This window comes from Vicia villosa, linkage group LG6 (genome assembly GCF_029867415.1).
Source record: "Vicia villosa cultivar HV-30 ecotype Madison, WI linkage group LG6, Vvil1.0, whole genome shotgun sequence".
NCBI lineage: Eukaryota > Viridiplantae > Streptophyta > Magnoliopsida > Fabales > Fabaceae > Vicia > Vicia villosa.
This window is the reverse complement of record NC_081185.1, coordinates 29,553,601-29,575,457: the sequence shown is the minus strand read 5'-3', so window position 1 is coordinate 29,575,457 and position 21,857 is coordinate 29,553,601. Positions and strand designations below refer to the sequence as shown.

General features: G+C 34.8%; 2 protein-coding genes across 2 annotated transcripts; both read right to left on the bottom strand.

Annotated features, from left to right (window-relative positions):
• Positions 1 to 333: 333 nt before the first annotated feature.
• LOC131611391 (F-box protein At5g51370-like) lies at positions 334 to 2,119 on the bottom strand. Its single transcript, XM_058883423.1, has one exon. The coding sequence runs from the start codon at positions 1,992 to 1,994 to the stop codon at positions 549 to 551; it is 1,446 nt and encodes a 481-aa protein (XP_058739406.1). The 5' UTR covers positions 1,995 to 2,119; the 3' UTR covers positions 334 to 548.
• A 14,594-nt stretch (positions 2,120 to 16,713) lies between these two features.
• On the bottom strand, positions 16,714 to 17,499 carry LOC131613464 (uncharacterized). The gene has a single exon (XM_058885133.1). The coding sequence runs from the start codon at positions 17,497 to 17,499 to the stop codon at positions 16,714 to 16,716; it is 786 nt and encodes a 261-aa protein (XP_058741116.1).
• Between the last annotated feature and the right edge of the window lie 4,358 nt (positions 17,500 to 21,857).

The following is a 21,857-nucleotide window of genomic DNA, read 5'->3' as shown; positions in this document are numbered from 1 at the left end:
TTTAAAAAATATTGTTCACCGTATAAATACAGTGAACAGTGTTTGGTGTAAGTATTGGTGTAAATGTTGGGTGTAAGAATAATATTTCTCTTATTCCAAACAAATAGTATTTCCCAAGCTAGAAACTAATAAAAATTTACGAAGACATCCGCATTGGTGAGCAAAGCAGGACAATTATGATATTTCAAGGGCATATACTTTTCTTATAGTATACTTATTTTATATGATAGATTATGGTTTGAAATTTGATTTATATGTGATGGACCTTTCAACTACTTATAATATATATTGTCTTTTTTAATTATAAATAAGGTGAGAGTAATACCTAATAACTTAATTGAATATTGAGTGAACATAATAACTTGATAATCCAAGAATAAATTACACCAATGAGATTGAAATGTATACCTCTTTATTTCAAATATCAGAATTAACATACACATTGGGTCAGCAACCTAAACCATTTATACGTCTTCGCAGCAGCATTATTAACCACAGTTTCGATGGTATACTTGGAACATAAATACAAATGATACAACAAATTTGTTTTACACAATTTCAATAAATTTATCCGATGCCCAGATTTTTGCAGCATCAGAGAGCTTACTACCCTCAACTTCCAATCTTGTCAAACTTGAACAATTCTTCACAAATAGTTCAATAGCATCGGATTGTATCCCCAAACAGAGCATAATATCAACATTTTCAAGTCTCTTGCAGCTCCTAAGCATAGAAACTAGAGCCACACTAGTGAGTCCTTTACAGCCTCTCACCTTCAAATCAACCAAATGAATGCAAGAAACCAACATCGAAATGAAATCTTTATCAAACAACAGTTCATTATGAGACAAATCTAGTTTCCTCAATTGCCTCAAATGTTGACCCAAAGTTGCAAGCAATCCTTTCTCCCTTTCAACCACATCACAGTTTATGAGTGCCAATTCTTCAAGACCATTACTCACTGCCATACCAAGAGCCTTTAGCCCTTCACCAGTAACAAAACAACAACTTTGAAGCCTAAGACTCGAAAGGCCTCGGAAGTTCATAGCCATAACAAAAAGATGATTGTTTTGAAGGTCCATAGGCAAACGAAAATCAAGTTTACGCAAATAATTAGAGGTGCAACTTGAAAAAAATTGTAGCAAACTCTGTCTGCTACCACCATCATGAACCAAAAGTGATTCCAATGAGATACAATGTCTAGCAATTTCCGAGAGAACTTCATCAACCACAGTCCTACAAGTTTTAAGCTCAATTTGTTGAATACCCTGCAAACAGTGAACAAAAGATGCGTAAGAACTACCAATTCCTTGGCAACTTAGAAGCTTCAGATTCTTAAGGCTTTTGCATCTCTTCCAAATCCAACCAATTCCCATTTCATCTCTACGGATACCCTCGAAACAAATAGTTTCCAAACTCAGTTCCTTATCAAAAAGGCCATTCACCTCCTCAGAACAACAGGCATCATCGTCATGATCGTCATGATGATCGTCGTCATAAGAGAAAACAATTGAGAGTTGTTTTAAACAAGGAAAAAACAAAACCCAATCGAGAAAAATAGGTTTTGAAAGAGTAATAGAAAGAGACCTCAATCGGGTACAAGAGTTTGAGAGAGAAACGATGGAGGAGAGAGGAACAGGAGCAGGCGAGAAATTGAGAGAGAGGAGTTTGGAGGAAGAAGAACAAGAGGAAATAGCAGAGAGAAGAAGGGATGTTGTTGTTGTTGTTGTTGTTGTTGTTGGGGTGGTGGTGGTGGAAGATGAAAGAAGGAGGAGAGAGAGAGAAGAGAGAGAAGGGTGTTGATTGAGGAGAGAGATGAAAGAGAAAAAGTGATGATGATGATGAGGGTTGTTGAAACGAAGGGAAAGGGTGAGTTTAGATGAACGGTAGAGATGAAGCCATCGCTTTGAAACAAGGGAGATTGAAGAGGAAGAAGAAGATGGGAGTTTTAGGAAGATTTCTTGCAAGAGTTCATCGCATAGGATATTATCCATCTTCTGGGTTCTTCGGAGAATCCAGCTCGTCTTTTATTAGAGAGAGAGAGAGATAATTAGGTGATAAGTGAAGTGTGTTTGAAAGAGGAAGGCTACTTGTTGAATGAATCTTAGACGCATGTGTAATGATCGTGTAAGCCACGTCCTATGTTGGGACGTCAATCTCAAAACCTTACATTAATTCACTTATAAGATTTAACTATATATATATATATAAAAACTAGTAACAAACTCGTGCGTTCGCACGAGTTCTGGTACGGGACGCGCATTTGTTTCAGATGTATATTTTTAATAGAAAAAATGTATATTAAAAGTAATTAACATTTTGATCAGGAACTTCATGTTTCCGTTAATATTCAATATTTTAATCAGTAACTTCATGTTCCCGTTAATATTCAATATTTTAATCAGTAACTTTTGGTTCCTGTTAATATTCAATATTGTGATCAGTAACTTCATGTTCCCGTTAATATTCAATATTTGAATCAGTAACTTCAGGTTCCTGTTAATATTCAATATTGTGTGATCAGTAACTTCATGTTTCCGTTAATATTCAATATTTTAATCAGTAACTTCAGGTTCCCGTTAATATTCAATATTGTGATCAGTAACTTCATGTTCCCGTTAATATTCACTATTTTGATCAGTAACTTCATGTTCACTTTAATATTCAATATTTTAATCAGTAACTTGAGGTTTCCGTTAATATTCAGTATTGTGATCAGTAACTTCATGTTCCCGTTAATATTCAATACAAATAATCATTAACTTCATGCTCGTGTTAATATGCAATATTGTGATCAGTAACTTCATGTTCCCGTTAATATTCACTATTTTGATCAATAATTTCATGTTTTAGTTAATATTTAATATTTTAATTAGTAACTTCAGGTTCTCGTTAAAATTCAATATTGTGATCAGTAACTTCATGTTCCCGTTAATATTCAATACAAATAATCAATAACTTCAGGTTCTTGTTAATATGCAATATTGTGATCAGTAACTTCAAGTTCCCATTAATATCCAATATCGTGATCAGTAACTTCATGTTCCTGTTAATATTCACTATTTTGATTAGTAACTTCATATTCCCGTTAATATTCAATATTTTAATCAGTAACTTCAGATTCCCGTTAATATTCAATATTGTGATAAGTAACTTCATGTTTCCGTTAATATTCAATACAAACCATCAATAACTTCAGGTTTCTGTTAATATGCAATATTGTGATTAGTAACTTTGGGTTCCCATTTAGTGTGAAAAATTATTCAATATTTGAATTAATAGTTAAGTTGTCACCGCTTATAACAATAATACTTTTTTGTATATGAAAATATTTTAATAAACAATATGTTTTACCCCGTTTATAAATATTATTTTTGTTTTAACATTATTTATAAAAATATTTGAATCAATAATAAAGTTATTGTCGTATATAAAAATATTTAAAATAATAATGTATTTTTTCCCGTATATAAATATTTTTTTTACTACATTAGAAATAATGCATCATACATGTTTTATCGTGATAAAAAAGTTTATTTAACAAATTTCTCTCACACACAAACCCACTATTTTCTAACACGTTACCCTATACTTCCTTATCCATTTTCTTATCAAATTTCACAATTAAAAAACATAATAAAATATTTTCTTATCCTAAAATGTTGTAATTAAAAAAACATAATAAAAATATTATGGATGAAAAATAATATTTAAATATTTAATATTATAAAAAAAATAATAGGGAAGGAGGGAGAAAGAAGTAGAAGTTATAAGACTATGTACAATGGTTACATTATTCAACACCCTACTTTTTCACTTTTTATCTTCCACATCATCTTCTCTCTCTTCCACCTAATAATTCAACACCTATTCAATTTTTTTTCACTACAATGGTTTTGTTTAATAAAATTCAACACCCTACCCCACATCATATTCTTATTTTCTTTTAAAGTTTTGTTTTTATGATTATATATTAATATCTATTATCAATTAAAATTAAATTAAAATAATTAATATTTAAACTTTTTTTTTTAAATTTAATAATTTATTTATATTTTCTAATTTTCTATTCTTAATTTTTTTTCTTGCAAGTAATAAATAAGAGATGTAAAAATAGTTATTTTTTAAACAATGATTTTTTTAAGGCTAAATAGAAAAAAAATTGAGAGAAAAAAGTGAATTTTTTTTTATGAGTCCAAATCAAATGAACCAAGTCTCTATTTATAGAGGAAAAAAATAATGAATTTTGATAAAAATAAAAATAAATAAAAAATTTATTTACTATGAAATAATTAATTTTAAATGATTAAAAGAAAATAAAATCTAAATAATCACAACAACCAATAAAATTGTGTAAAGTGTTGCATGTGGCCCCACTTTTTTCTCATTCAACATGTTGAATCTTTTCAACACCAATTAATCCACATCACATTAAACACCTCATTCAACTATTGAATAATTTTTTCAACACCCCCATTGTAAATGGTCTAACCAAGCGTGATTTGAAATGAAGAGTGTGAAGTTAAAAAAATGGATGTGGTTACCAAGATAAAAACCAAAAATTTATTTTATAAGTTGATAGAAAAGTTTAGAAGAAAAACACTAAGAAATGATTAGAGAACCAAACAATTGAAATTTAAAAGGAGAAGACGTCCACTTGTCAAGCTTAGAAATAATAAGGACATTAATGTCTTTTCCAAAAATTTTCTTATATGATAGATATATAAAGACATCAAATTAACTAATAAAAAAAAACACCAAATTCACACCCATATTATAAAATCTTTTTTTATTTATCTACAAGTTTTTGTCATCTCTCCATACTAACTTAGCAATGCCACCTTCTAAGGCTGACATCCCAACACACAAGTTGCATTTATACAGAACCATTTCTGTTCATGATTTTTGTAAATTACAAAATTAATTAAAATGTTCGAAAATTACTTTGTTATTAATTTAGCCAATTGAAAGTTGTAGTGTTACTTAAGTGGATAGATGTTAATACTTAATACTAAAAAGAGGCAACACAACTATAATTTTAAGTTTTTTTAGACAATATCTTTTTTCACTCATGATGTGTCTCACATCTCTCAAAATTTGAAATTGCCTTTAAAATTTTTAGAGATGTATCTTCAAACGCACCTAAATTAATTTTTGCTTAAAATTTGTTTGAAAATATGTTTTTGAAATTTTTTAAAGTAAATTCGAAGATGCATCTTCGAAAACACCCGTGAGCCATTTACTATATATTTTTCATTAAAATTGATTCCGTTGTCGAGACTCTGTCGATTTTAACAAATAAAGTCATAGGAATTGTATCCTTGCGTTCTGCCACTTGCGTTCATGTGCTTCTGGCCTTTATGCGATCTAGCGTAAAAAAAATTGATTTTCTGAAAAATCGACTTTGAATCGAAATTTTACCGTGTCATTTCATCCAAAAAAATCAGGGATCAAATTCCCCTATTTTGGACAAAATACAGATTACCACCCTAAAAACTTTAAATTTCTTTTTTTTTTTTCTATTTTATTTGATTTATTTTCTATTTTTGAAAAAAATTGTAGACACTTAGTTTGATTTTTAGTTGTATATTAAGATTTTTATGATTTTATTTTAATCGTTTTTCTATTTTTTAATTTTTTCTCAACTGAGACATTGTTGGTATATACATATTTATTGCATTGATGATGCATGAATATCAGGTCTGCCTTTCTGAATATACTCAATATTAAATTAAAAAAACACAACAGGACACTTTGTGGATATGCATATCCAAAATTGCTATTTTTCATTAAAAAAAAAAAAAGATTTATCCTGAGATGTGTGAGGCACTTTTTCTTTAGATGTTTTGCATGATGTCGAAACTAGGATATGTAACACCCCTCTAATACCCCACGACAATTAACAAAATTAAATCAGAGTAAACATGCAAAAGGTGTCACAATTCAAAAATAAAAGAAAACACACGTTCGGCATATGTCATGCATTCACTGAAACATCTGAAATTATAACTCATAGATAAAAATCATGTTTACACAGCGGAATCAAATCATCAAGTCAACATTACATCATTAATGTATCAGACTTCAAATAAAATAAACAATAGAGTTATAATTCGAAACTCAAAACATCGCGTCCCCAGTGTTACATCTATCAGAGCATGACACCGACACAACAACTAAACCGACTTATGAGCTAATCCTCACCAAGTCGAAAGCAGCTATCCTCAATCTGAAAATTGTCAACAAGTAAGGGTGAGTCTCATTCTCAATTAATCAATGTTATGCATTCATAAGCAACAAAACATCATAATATATCATTCACCCAATTTGTCATATATTCAGATTCACATCTATTATTCATCAATTCACACAATAATAGACTACAACACAACACAGAAATCCATACAATCATGTTATGACAAAATGCATATGACACAACTGACACTATGCATGTGGTACCAAAATTCGTGAATCACATTCACAGGACTTCTCTCTGCGATACTGCCCTTCAAGTCGCTTACACCCCACATGGGCACACGACTAACCTCATCGCTCACACCCCCATGGGCACACGACTAACCTCATCGCTCACACCCCCATGGGCACACGATGACTGCTTACTAATCTCCGCACAATGGGAATTAGCCACCAACGATCCACTCATCAACGGGATCCAATGTAAATGATTTATGAATGAATGCACACATATCACATACTTATCTCATCACCGATCCGATGCTTAACATCGTCTCATTTCATCTCACCAATATCATCACAAACAAGTATGTACATGTCCAAGCATCATTCAATCATTCACATACATTCACCACAATTAACATATTAATATTAACAACATATTAATATTCACAAATCATCAATCATCATCATATAATTCTCAACAATCATCACATCGTAATGTTTTCAAAACAACATCTTATATTGTCACATTTCATCATATATGTCAACAATACATCATCCAATTACACAAATCGTCACATGATTAATATTTCAACATAGCATGTATTTAACACACCTCATCACATATATGTACAATACATCATTCACCAAGAAATAAAATCATATTTAAAAATAATTGGATTCACACCTCATTCCATCATTTAAACACGTAGGCTATCTCATAAGATTCATCGTACTCGAAACGACACTAAAAACAGACCTACGGTTCGAAAGTTACACATCATTTAACTTTCCCATGAAATAACTAACGCTACAGCACGCGGCGCAACCAACGTTCGCGGCGCGACCTGAACCACACAAACACGTTTGCGGCGCCAACTCATGCACGCGGCGCGATACGAGAAAATAAGTACGCCTTCGCGGCGCCAACACATGGACGCGGCGCGACCTGAGCGTATCACAACTTCCTGGTTTTCTGCCCAACGGTTTGCGGCGCAAAAAGAGGTTCGCGGCGCGACCTGGCGATTTTGCAGAATTACGGGTCTGCGTTAGACTCTGCGATTTCACATCCTTTTCACCCAAAAACGATTCCAGACATAGCAGACAGGCATATAATCATCGAATTTCTCATCACACATCATTATACATCAAAACAACACATCAATAACCAACAATCTATACAAATTCATCAATTATCCCAAATCATAACATGCCTAACAATATCAAATCCCAATATGCCCAATCGAATCGAATCATACGTTAATCCATCCTATTACCCATAATCACATAATAGAAATTAACCGGAAGAGTCCCCCCTTACCTTAGCCAAGAGTTCTTGATTGGTCTCTCCCTCCATTGCTCCTCTTTCACGTTCTTCGTGTTCCAAACTCTTTTCACATTCCTTTCTCTTATTCTCAATTCCTTATTATTTTATAAAATAACATTTTAATTAGAATAGGGCCTTTACTAACATAACACCCCCTCATTCCTTAACATCACACATGGCCCAACACCGTAAACCATCCTTTTCCAATTAAATTCTACAAATCACCAATAATTCTAATTATTAATTAAATTTCCATTTAAATTAAAAATTAAAATATACGGGTGTTACAACTCTCCCCCACTAAAAGAGTTTTCGTCCTCGAAAACATACCTCAAGTAACCAGCTCGTATAAGAGTCCTCCACCTGACTCTCCAGCTCCCAATTAACATTACCATCGGTCAATCCTCAAAATCCATCTGACATAACCAACAGGAAACATGTTTCATACATTCAAATCCCCGTTCTTACGTCGCCTTTGACTATCCAAAAGTATACCACTCGCTATAGCTCCAAAAGGTTAACAACAACAGAACATTGAGGTAAAACCTATACAATACGCTCAACAGCCGAGTAATACAATTACACGATCTATAGTATGATCACACTGATCAACACTGCAGTAATGCATACCATCTACCAACATACCAACCTTAGACATACTCTTCCATCTGAGCGATAAAATAATACTTACACTTTTCACCAACCGCTTCCTTCAAGAAACTCAATACTCATATTCCTATACCATTGAATTCCAATTATCTGGCTCCTCTTAAGTCAAGCCATCGATTATCCAACACTTTACATTCCGTTTTTCCGCACTACTCTGATTACTGATCATAATCATCTATACCAAATAGATTTCTGAGTTTCACCCAATTCCGACTCTCTTTACTCATTCGTCCAAGAATCATCCTTCATCATTCATGGGACCAATTTACCACTCAGTAATACTTACTCGCACTCAAAAACAAATTCCTGAGTTACTACATCTATTAAACATTCTCACCATCGGAACGAGTACGCACAAGTAGTTATAATCACACTCATCAGTCTCGATATACCATTGCTTACATAATAGCTCAAACTGAATCCCACTCTTCTTTAAGAATTAAATCCACTTCGTTCTTCATAGAGTGTAATTACTCATTATATCTGGGATTTACAATATCACCTTAATAACAACACAAAATTATTAACGCATCATATAGTATCAACTCTTCGTTTTAATTTCGCCGAATACATACTCGTTAACTACGTACAACCGTATTAACATATTCATCATCTCGGCAATTATTCAAAAGAGTTATAATTCTTCGACACGACATCCTTACATCCACTGGAATTTAAATCCAACATATAGATCAAGACATATTCTCTATGTAGGCTTCCGACGTATTAATTCCTCACTTGCCACAAGTAGTACTCATAACACTACTCCGCATCACACTTTCGTTGCGCGACTCTGATTACCCGTCTTAAGTCATCATCCACCATGTTGCACTCTTTCATATTCACTTCTTCATAAGTTCACACAATGTAGTGAGTGATTATTCTCACGGCTTAGTATTCATCACATCTTAAACCATTAAGGTAACAAAACAAGCTTATCTCTTCTATATGATTCCATCTATTACCAACAAGAGATTTAGGGTGATCAAGTCCTAAATTTGTCAATATTAGTTGAAAATCATATTTAAGCATAAACCGTCGTTACTACATAACAGTGTCCATTTCCGAGTTTGCACCCAACTCATTAACATCATCATAGTTCAATAATCCACTACGGTGTCCGTCTTCTAGAATATTCTTCCGAAGCTCAAAACATCAGGAACACAAATCCAATCACTCAACCTCATTACATTGTTTTCGTCGATCCTGAATTCACCGCCTTTACTCTGGTAATTCAAAGTCAACCTATCGATCAACTCAACATCAGCTTTCTGACCTTCTCTAATCTCGTCAAGAGTACAACTAGTCATCTTTTAGCATACTCAATCTAACACTATTAGGAGTGCCTTCACATACTAACTCAAGTCTCTAAATTGTCTAATTAAATCCAACTCATTCATCATTAGCACCGACATTTTAAAGACTTCTTACGCAACACAACATTCATAACTCGTGGTTTTAATCCAAATTCTATTACATCCTTCACGTCCAAATATCATCCCACTCGGAATCTCAACAAAGTCTTCCTCACGTCAACAAATGTTAGAATTTCCCTACAATTCTTCTTTCATACTTATCGTTACTTTGCCATCACAAATACGGTTCCAAGGGTTCTACTCCACGTCGTTTCAAACAATCGCGGTAGTAGGCATTCTTATTCAACAAGTTTCACGCTTCCATAACCGACTTCAGAACCTTTCCTCATAGGGTCACTCTACTGTATTTATAACTCTTCCATAAATTAGAACACAATCCCTCCTCCTTGTAGGTTCAAACGGCACATTAATCCGACACTCGGAACTCAAGATATGAATTTTCCAATCATTGCCCGAAAATGCAACACTGACATCATGCAGCGACACTCTATACGATATATCCAAAACTCCTCAATTGGTAAATTCAATTCTTAAAATTACTCCTCAATAAACCTTCTAATTATTCCTTCGATCCATTCAACACTGGCACTGACATCCCGTGCAGTACCAATAAACAAGTCTAGTTATAAGAACAAGAGTAACCGTAACTTCACATCTTTCCAACGTCATCCTGTCACAATTAAATATGTTACAGCTTCTGCAACTATTTTTATAACAAAGTTCATCTCGTTAGCTTTCCGACGCTTCAAACGGAACTCAATTCGGATGTCCAGAACTCCAGTTATGAATTTTCGAAGTTCCGCAGCTATTCAGCAATTTTCCTGCGTTTCGCTTACGAAAATCTCACTCGAGAACTCATTCTCTTCAATTCGATCGCATTCCAGACAGCCCTTTATCATATCTCTTCACTTCCAAACATTATTATAACTTGAGCAACACATCTCATCGCCGAAGTGCGATTTCTAAAACGTTACTACAACAATCCCCTTTGCAAACTTGCAACTGAATCTCTTCCGAGACGTAAGGCTACTCAACTGACATCTTCGCAGTACACCAGTAGAGCTGACACATCGCAAATTTCCAATTTCCTTCTCTTACAATAACTGTCAATTATCTCTAATCATCTTCCTTCAAGATATTCCAACTCAATTCCCAATGAAGTCTTAATTCCAAGTCACCTTCAATTCGGGAAACAACAAACTCCAACAACGCTCGTACTGTTGCCAACAACAGCCTACTGAATCAATCTTCTTACAACTGAAACATAACCGAGAAGCGAAGCTTCTCCCCCACTTGTTTCAATCCAACACCTGCAACAAACAACCAAGTACCTACAGTGATTCACTCACATGTCGCGTACCAAGGAATAAAATGCCGACAATATACAACTGTCGCGCAACTCAACTGACTCAACAATTGGCCGGACGGACCGACCTGCTCTGATACCACTATTGTAACACCCCTCTAATACCCCACGGCAATTAACAAAATTAAATCAGAGTAAACATGCAAAAGGTGTCACAATTCAAAAATAAAAGAAAACACACGTTCGGCATATGTCATGCATTCACTGAAACATCTGAAATTATAACTCATAGATAAAAATCATGTTTACACAGCGGAATCAAATCATCAAGTCAACATTACATCATTAATGTATCAGACTTCAAATAAAATAAACAATAGAGTTATAATTCGAAACTCAAAACATCGCGTCCCCAGTGTTACATCTATCAGAGCATGACACCGACACAACAACTAAACCGACTTATGAGCTAATCCTCACCAAGTCGAAAGCAGCTATCCTCAATCTGAAAATTGTCAACAAGTAAGGGTGAGTCTCATTCTCAATTAATCAATGTTATGCATTCATAAGCAACAAAACATCATAATATATCATTCACCCAATTTGTCATATATTCAGATTCACATCTATTATTCATCAATTCACACAATAATAGACTACAACACAACACAGAAATCCATACAATCATGTTATGACAAAATGCATATGACACAACTGACACTATGCATGTGGTACCAAAATTCGTGAATCATATTCACAGGACTTCTCTCTGCGATACTGCCCTTCAAGTCGCTTACACCCCACATGGGCACACGACTAACCTCATCGCTCACACCCCCATGGGCACACGACTAACCTCATCGCTCACACCCCCATGGGCACACGATGACTGCTTACTAATCTCCGCACAATGGGAATTAGCCACCAACGATCCACTCATCAACGGGATCCAATGTAAATGATTTATGAATGAATGCACACATATCACATACTTATCTCATCACCGATCCGATGCTTAACATCGTCTCATTTCATCTCACCAATATCATCACAAACAAGTATGTACATGTCCAAGCATCATTCAATCATTCACATACATTCACCACAATTAACATATTAATATTAACAACATATTAATATTCACAAATCATCAACCATCATCATATAATTCTCAACAATCATCACATCGTAATGTTTTCAAAACAACATCTTATATTGTCACATTTCATCATATATGTCAACAATACATCATCCAATTACACAAATCGTCACATGATTAATATTTCAACATAGCATGTATTTAACACACCTCATCACATATATGTACAATACATCATTCACCAAGAAATAAAATCATATTTAAAAATAATTGGATTCACACCTCATTCCATCATTTAAACACGTAGGCTATCTCAAAAGATTCATCGTACTCGAAACGACACTAAAAACAGACCTACGGTTCGAAAGTTACACATCATTTAACTTTCCCATGAAATAACTAACGCTACAGCACGCGGCGCAACCAACGTTCGCGGCGCGACCTGAACCACACAAACACGTTCGCGGCACCAACTCATGCACGCGGGGCGATACGAGAAAATAAGTACGCCTTCGCGGCGCCAACACATGGACGCGGCGCGACCTGAGCGTATCACAACTTCCTGGTTTTCTGCCCAACGGTTCGCAGCGCAAATAGAGGTTCGCGGCGCGACCTGGCGATTTTGCAGAATTACGGGTCTGCGTTAGACTCTGCGATTTCACATCCTTTTCACCCAAAAACGATTCCAGACATAGCAGACAGGCATATAATCATCGAATTTCTCATCACACATCATTATACATCAAAACAACACATCAATAACCAACAATCTATACAAATTCATCAATTATCCCAAATCATAACATACCTAACAATATCAAATCCCAATATGCCCAATCGAATCGAATCATACGTTAATCCATCCTATTACCCATAATCACATAATAGAAATTAACCGGAAGAGTCCCCCCTTACCTTAGCCAAGAGTTCTTGATTGGTCTCTCCCTCCATTGCTCCTCTTTCACGTTCTTCGTGTTCCAAACTCTTTTCACATTCCTTTCTCTTATTCTCAATTCCTTATTATTTTATAAAATAACCTTTTAATTAGAATAGGGCCTTTACTAACATAACACCCCCTCATTCCTTAACATCACACATGGCCCAACACCGTAAACCATCCTTTTCCAATTAAATTCTACAAATCACCAATAATTCTAATTATTAATTAAATTTCCATTTAAATTAAAAATTAAAATATACGGGTGTTACAGGATACTTTAATTTTAGCGTTTCTGTATATTGGACGGTATTATCAGAGTCATGATGTGCATTTTATCATTAGGAAGCATAAAAATATTTTAGAAATGGTTTAGAAGAGATTCTACATGATTCTATCTGGTAAAAACGATTTTTCTTAAAAAAATCAAATATATGTGTCGATATATACAACCTATGATTCGACAAATGTGCATACAATATTTTAAAGTTTGTAAGCTCTGTAATGCATGTGTCGACACATGCAACTTTCATATCGACACATAGCAGAAATTTTTCTTTTATGAGTCGACACATACGAAGAATTAGTCGACACATGTGATTCATTTTTAAAGCCTGTAACTTCTGTCCACTATGAGTCAACTCATAGCCTACATGTGTCCAAATGAGTCAACACATAATTTACATGTGTCGACACATGTTGTGAAAATTTGAAAATTTTGCATTTTTTTATAAACCTCTAGTTTTCTTTTTTCCTAAAACTTGCACACATATAAATACCTCATACATGCATCATTTCAAAGTTGATGAAATAATAAATATACAAAGAGTTCTCTTCATCTTCAATCTCACAATCTATGCATAGACACAACAATTACACATAATAATTCTTGTTGGATTCCATCTAGAATCAGATTGATAACGTCCAATTTAGGTTGTTGAATTCCAAATTAGGTAGAGAATCTTTTTGGGTTTCACTAGGAAAAACCAATTAGGTTTTGTCCTCCAAGATCAAGATGTTGACTTGGGGTTTTTTCGCAAGACATTGTAATTCGGATTCAGCCGAGTGAAAGCTTCGAAGAAGGTGGTTCTTGTGAGTGCACTTATCCATTAGATGTTTTGCATGAATGTCAAAACCTAGGAAAACTTTAGCATTTCTGTACATTGAACAGTATCTCCGAGTCGTTAATTGTACCTTTGCATTAGGGATATTTAAATGCACTTATAACATGTTTGGAAAAGGTATCATGCATCAAAAATTAGTTACCTAGCTTTAAAAATCAATTGCACATGTGGAAAATCAAGTTTTTCTCAAAATACAAGTGTATGTGTCGACACATGCGCTTCAATATTAAAGCCTGTAGAGTCTATTTCCATGAGTTGACACATAATATTGCACACGTCGACAAATGCTTCAAAATTTGCTCCTACATATTGACACATACGTATTTCAAGTACTTGTGCTGCAGTTTTAAAGCATGTAGCCTCTGTTACACACAGGTGGACACATGAACTGATATGCGTCGACACATGCATTTACATAGGTCGACGCATAACTTACATGTGTCGACACATGTTGCTGTTTTTTTTTAATTTGCATTCTTTTTCACATTTTTAGGTTTCCCTTTTGCCTCCAACTTGCACCACTATAAATACATCATACATACATCATTTTCATTTTAATGAAACTATAAACGCATACTAAGATTTCTCATCATCTTCAACCTTGCATCTATGCATACACACACAAAAAAGTACACATAATCATTCATTATTTAGGTTCCATCTAGACTTGGTTGATAACAATCAATTTAGGTTGGTTTGGGTTGAGAATCATAGGGGGTTTCATCGGAAAAACCGTGAGGGTTTTTACTCCAAGGTCAAGGTGTTCATTTGGGGGTTTTCGATAAGAATTGCACAATTGGATTCGACTGAGTGAAAGGCCTTGAAGAACGCGAGGTTCTTGCAAAGGATTAGCGTGAGCCGATGAATCAATTGGTAATCTTGGGTGACAACAACCCATAATTCAGATTCGACCGAGTGAAAGTTTTGAAGAATGATGGTTTCTTACAAAGGAGTAGCGCGAGACAGTGAATCAATTGGTGTTTGTAGGGTGACTTGATAAAACTCAGATTAAAGGAAGAGAAGTACAAAGATCAAAATTAAGCATATGGTTTGTATGGTTGGATTGCTTCACATCTCTTGTAAATAATTTTTTGCATAGTAATATTGATATCTCAATTCCAAATTGAAATTGGTGGCAGATGTAGCCATAGCAAGGACAATCGATGAACTGCCTAAATAACTCCTTATATCCTCTCTCTATCTCTTTATCTCTTGCATTTATATTTTCATTATCAAATTGTTAAACATATTGATTGAGCGATTGATTTATAACGATTTTCCGTGGATTGTTAAAAATATTATTGATTTGTTTATTGCCTTACAACCACATAGATTGTAAGTGGATTTTGATATCAACAAACTTAAAAGGAAAATCTGAAAAAATCGATCACACGCCAAGTGTTCGATAAAACTTTGAGTTTTTCTATTGAATTCATTGGAAATTGGTTGCTTAGGTGATTTCATTATAACGGTTGATTAAAAATTTAATTGATTAATCTTTTGTATCATTGTCATTTTATACTAAAGGTTGTGCGCATATATGAGGTTCTAATAACCGATTCGGTCTAAACACGATACTTCCGCTCCCCATAGCTTTTAACATTTCAAAACCTTTTTAAAAATAAAATTTAAATTTGGGGATCTATTCACCCCCCCTCTAGATAAGTCTCCGTCATCTAACAAGTGGTATCAGAGCCATGTTCATTCTTTTCTTCAAACACTTATTAGATAATGGCTAGCGAACCTAAAGAGGCATATGATATAGAGCGCCTATTTTCACTGGTGAAAACTATGGTTATTAGAAAGCTTGTATGTCCACTCATCAATTCATATAATAAGGGTGTGTGGGACACTATTATGAACGGTTCAACTCAAATTACCATGACCGATGGAAAAGGCGTCATCATACCTAAACCGGAAGCACAATGGGATGATAATGATCACAAAAAGTGGGGTTACGATTGGCAAGCACAAAATACTCTCATATCTTCTCTTGTTGTTGATGAATATTATTGTGTTTCCCATTAAGAAAGCGCTAAAGATATGTGGGACGCATTACAAATTTCCTGTGGGGGAACTAATGACGTTAAATAAGCTAGAATTAACACATTGAATCAAGAGTTTGAACTATTTTGCATGATGCAAATGATGCATGATATGCAATGCAAATGTTTTTTTTATCATTTTAGTTTCAAGGAACTTTTAAGAAAGTAAACAATTTGCAAACATCAAAAAGAGGGACACAAGCATAATAACCGAATAACTATTTTATTGAATAAATAGGAAGGATTACAACTTGAGTACAAAGTTTCTCATTCCTATCTATGAAAAAAAACTAAATCCTAGAATCTGATGAAGTCCAAGCGCTCTGCAGCATCTTCTTGAGCTTCCTAATCTTAGACTCATATGATTCCTGCATCTTCGCCTTCTCTTCGATCAATTTGTCTACCACTCCTTTCTAGGCCCCTGAAGTAGCAAGAATGTTAGAATACTCATGTAGTGGTACCATGCTAGAGGAAAATAAATCCTCTTGCACTCTTCTCTTCTTATTGGACTTCTCAATTGGGACATCCTTCTGGTGTTGTAGCAAAACATCCTTATGAAGAAGCAACTCATCCTTCTCCTTCAACTGTTTGAGCAATTCCACCTTCTCTACATCAGAAGCATGGAATTTATATTTCCACTCATCCCTTTCAATCTTCAATTGATCACAAGTAACTTGAGAATCTTCCAAATCTTCAGCAGGAGTAACAGAAATAATGGAATCAACATGAGTATCAGATAATGGAGAGAATGAAGGATACGACATCTTTAACTTGATTGCTCTATCAGTCACCCTCTTCATATATGATTTTTTAGCTACACAATCCTTCTTTCCAAGTTCTTCTCTACCCTTCCTTTGGATGTTGTGCCAGGCATGGACGATCCTCTTCCTCAATCTTTGCTCGTCTTTCTCATTCATGAAAAAGATTCCTTCCACTGAGAGATTACCAGGTTTGTCATTCAAAGGATACCTCATTTGACGTCTGGCTAAAACAGGGTTGTAGCTGATTCCTCCTTTTGTACCAAGAAGAGGCACATTAGAGAACTCACCCCATCTATCAATTATCTTAGCATAGAAGTAATCATGAGAATACCAAACAATATCAGAACTGGTAAGTGACATAATCCTTTGAGACCATATCAAACATTCTTTGTTGTCCCAGAAAGCAGGGGTCTCAAGAAGGTGAGAAATAAACCACATATACAACAAAGGTGCACATCATACAATAGTCCCCTTGCGCTTATCAGTCCTTAAGTGAACGGAATGATAAGTATCACCTAGCAGGGTTGGAACAGGGTTCTAGATCAAGAAAATTCGGATAGCATTAACATCAACAAAGTGGTCAATGTTAGGGGACATAACCAAGCCACAGACCAATAAAGCTAGAATATCCTCAAAATCAGCCATACTACCAGCAGTAACAAAGTAAGTAGCTTTCCTTATCAAGAACTCAGCATCAATCCCTTTAATGCATCCTTTGGTGATGATATTGGCATCCACATCAGATTTCTTCAAGTTAAGAACACTAGTAATTACTTGGGACTTAGGAATTTCCTCCAAACCACTGAACGGGATTTTATTGGAAACATGAATTCTAACCAAGTGGACATACTCCTCTAAGATAGGCAACAACTAGTAGTCAGGAAATGTGAAACATCAGTAGATCAGATCATAAAACTGGACCAACGTGTTAAGAAGTCCCTCTTCAACTTTGGTAGATAAGATATAAAGAAGTCTTCCATGACGCTTTGCAAAACCATCACCATCAACAACCAAAGTGGCTAACTTTCTAAACTCTTCCAAATTAGGATCTTGGAAACTGTACTTGTGAGTATGCCTCCTTCCAGGTTCCATGGTCTTTAGATCTGTGAGATTTGCAAATAAAAATTCTTACTTCCTTGAAACTCAAATAGAAAGGATCTATTTTTTATTATGGATGCATGAATGCAACAACCACAATCAAGATCACACAAGGCCACACAAACAAGGTTCAAAGGTTCGACGACACGAGCATGGAGCCATGGGTCTAACCAACCACAAGGTGTGTACTAAGGTGTTTTTGTACCTGTAGAATGGGTTCTAACAAAGTTCCCAGGGTCTGCATTCCATCTTTAGGATATTATCGATTTAAACAACTACTTGCCAACCAACAATATTCTTAAGAGAAACTCGCCTGAGTGTAGTATCGCATGACAACTAATTAGGTCTACACCCAAATAGTCTCCGCACTATGTCCTAATAAGGCCAAGAGGGGGTAAAGGGGTTCTAGGTCCTCAGCTTCTCTTGTTTTCAGGTTGAAAACAATAATGCTTTCACAATTAACTTGTTCAACATCACCACTTTCAAGGAGACAATCCACTGAGTTAGAGGATCTCAAGTTAGCTTATTAAGGATTAACTCCACATAATCCAAAATGAAAATACCACCAGCATATCTTAATGTAAGCTCAAGTCCGGGTATAGGACTTATCTCACACAGGGTCTATCAAGCCCTTTATCACCAGGCACCCAAAAAACAAACAAACAGACAAAGCACACAATAACAGATAACAGATAATAATATACACAGATAAACAAAAGTAGGCTTAACACACTTAGAGGACTAGTCCCTAATGAAGTCACCAATTTTTTGTAGCGGGGAAAATTTGAGATCGAAGCCATTGGATTGACTTGACTCATTATTTTAGTGAAAGTCGCCAATGCGCTTTATTGTTTCCAAAGGAAAAGGAAAAAGAGCGAAATAAACCCAAAGAAGTTTTTAAAATAAAAAACAACAAAAAACATATATCTTAGGTACGGGTGTTGATTATGTAAGGGGAAGGTGTTAGCACACCCTACACTTTTGGTACTTCACATGAACCTTTTTGAAAATCTGTGTGTTAAAAAAAATTATGTGCAAAAAATGAGAGTTTGTTTGATTTTAAAATTATGCTCGGTAAGACATGACATCTTGTGCCTACATACCTCCTTAGTGTAATGGAGAATTCTTAAAAACTGTAGTTCCACTTAAAAGGGAAACAAAAGATTTTAATTGAAAACTGAATAGACACTTTATCATCATAGTAGAGAATACTCAGCCAATTATCTTGAACATGAGAACAAATGGATCATTTGCATCACAAATGAAAGAAGGACTCCAACTTGGATAAATCAACAAGTATGCCACTAACTCTTTCAAGGGGAAAAGGTTCCATCATGTCAATCAATATCAAGATCTTGGGGAATTACATCTCCACCATGACAATTAATCATGTCTAGACTTTAAAAGGAAAGCCACTAAGGGAAAAAGATATATTTTAAAGAAAGGTTTTTAAAAGAGGTTTGCAAACATAAGAAGGTTTTTGAAATAGAGGGAGAAGTTTTGAAAATCAAAGAAGATGGAAGGAGATGAAGTGTAATAACCCAAGTTTCTCATCAAGAGATAGTATCATTAAATGGTAATTTGACACTAAAAGGTTGGTAGAACCTAATTAAAGATAAATGTCTTAGCTAAAAGAGTTAATTATCTAAGAGATCACAATCAATAATAATTGGATTAAAGTTTTTATTTAAGTGATGAGATTAATTCATTAATCTTACAAGTCTACTAATGGGTGGCATATTAGTAATTAAGCTATAAGTTGTAAGGGTGTGGTTGTGATTTCACAAAGATTTATTAAGTGGAAATTGAATCTCTTTTCTCTCATTCTTCTTATTTTATAAGTTTTCCAATTAAAAAATTTTGAGAGAGAGAGAGAGAAGGAAACGTAAGAGGGAGATAGGAAGAGGAAAAGAGTCCAAGCTCACAATCATCCACACTTGCAACTCATCTTCATCAATATGGAAGGTTAGTAATTGGAAAGAATAGTTATTGTATTTCCTCTTTCTAGTAAACCCTAAACCCATTCATAAGCCCCCACTCTTTTGGGTTTGTATGTATATATGTTGTAATTTGGAGTAATTTGGAGAGCTAGGAAACTGGTGTTGGAATGGAGAAAAGGATTAAAAGTCAGAATCTTCATCATCACCAATGTGGGTTCCATTAGTTAGTACTTGGGTAGATTTAGTGTGGAAAATTCATGATGGGATTTAGGGTTGTGAATAAAATTGTGATTTCATGATTATATGTTTGGATTGCTTATATTGTGATTCTTCTTGGTGATTGTTATATGGACTGATATAGTATGTTAAGTGTGATCATGAACGCTATTTGCCTTGTTTGCATTGCTATGCGCATGTGGTTATGAATCATGAAAACCTTGATCTTGATTGCATGACCATAATTGTGATATGTGTTTGATGATGATAGATATGTTGATTAAATGAAGATGATACTAAGAATGGTAATTTTATGCTTGGGATAGTTTAGGATGAAAATAGATGTGTTGGAACTGGTTTAATGCAGGAAATATGTGATTTTTGCTTCTGGTTCAATGAGCAATCGATTGCATGGGTCAAGGAATTGATTTCACTGTGAAAAATTGATATTCTGTACATTTTATTCAGTGAGCAATCAATTGCACAATAGTGTAAATCGATTGTACCTGACAGAAAAATTCCCTTTTATTGTTTTGACCATAATTGGAGTTCCGTAACTCGGAATTAGGCGCCGTTGGAGGAATCGGAAAGCTAATGCAAAGGGATATAAGATGCCTAAGCAACCAAAAATTTAGCATACTCTTAATTATTAATGAAATCCATGTGTATGTTCTTGTACCTTGATTAACAAAGATAAAATATGACTTTGGTAAGGTGAACCTTAGGGAGCTTAAGCAAGAGTTGTGGATGGAAGTTGGCCCGCTTTTTCCCCTTTCCCTAAAGTGGCTACTTCCAAAATCCTACAATCTAATGGTGATAGTGATTATGGGACGAGGGGTTAGAGGACAGACATGAGGACAGTAATTGCGAGTAGGCACGTTACATATATGTTGGGTACTTCTTGTGAAGAAATTGCAAGGATGCCCCTATGCCACATATATTGCAGGCGTTCTCCGGATTTGGTATCGAGAATGGGTCGGCTCTGTAGTTCAGGAGCTATTCTTCGGGGATGAACTCTCGGGGATATGTACCTCACCTTCTCCTTTTGTCGTTTCCTTTACGAGTGAATTTTTACGTGAGATTCGGGCCCTATAAATTGGAAGAGTTGAATTGTTATAGCGATTCAATTTCGTTCCACGGTTCTCTATAGTCCAAATTCATTACTAACCAGATAGAGTAATTAGAGTATCCACGGTTCTCTATAGTTCAAATTCATATACCTAATATCTGAATACGTGATATGTAATTAGAGTATCCAATTAGGTGGTCAGTGGACACTCAATCATGATGCTACGAGTGGATAGGCTTTCCTATACTAGATAGTGATGAAACATTGGGATCAATGATGGATCCGTAGATGATGTATGTACCCTATAGAACGAAGAGGACCCATAAGGGGAACTCATTGAGATTTAGTAATCTCACCCCATTCATCTTATTATTTTTCAGGTACCGTGCAAGATCAAAGTTTTGAAGATCCTTGGATCAGGAGCTTCATGATCGGATGACGTGAAGACGTATTTGATCTTTCCTTCCGCTATG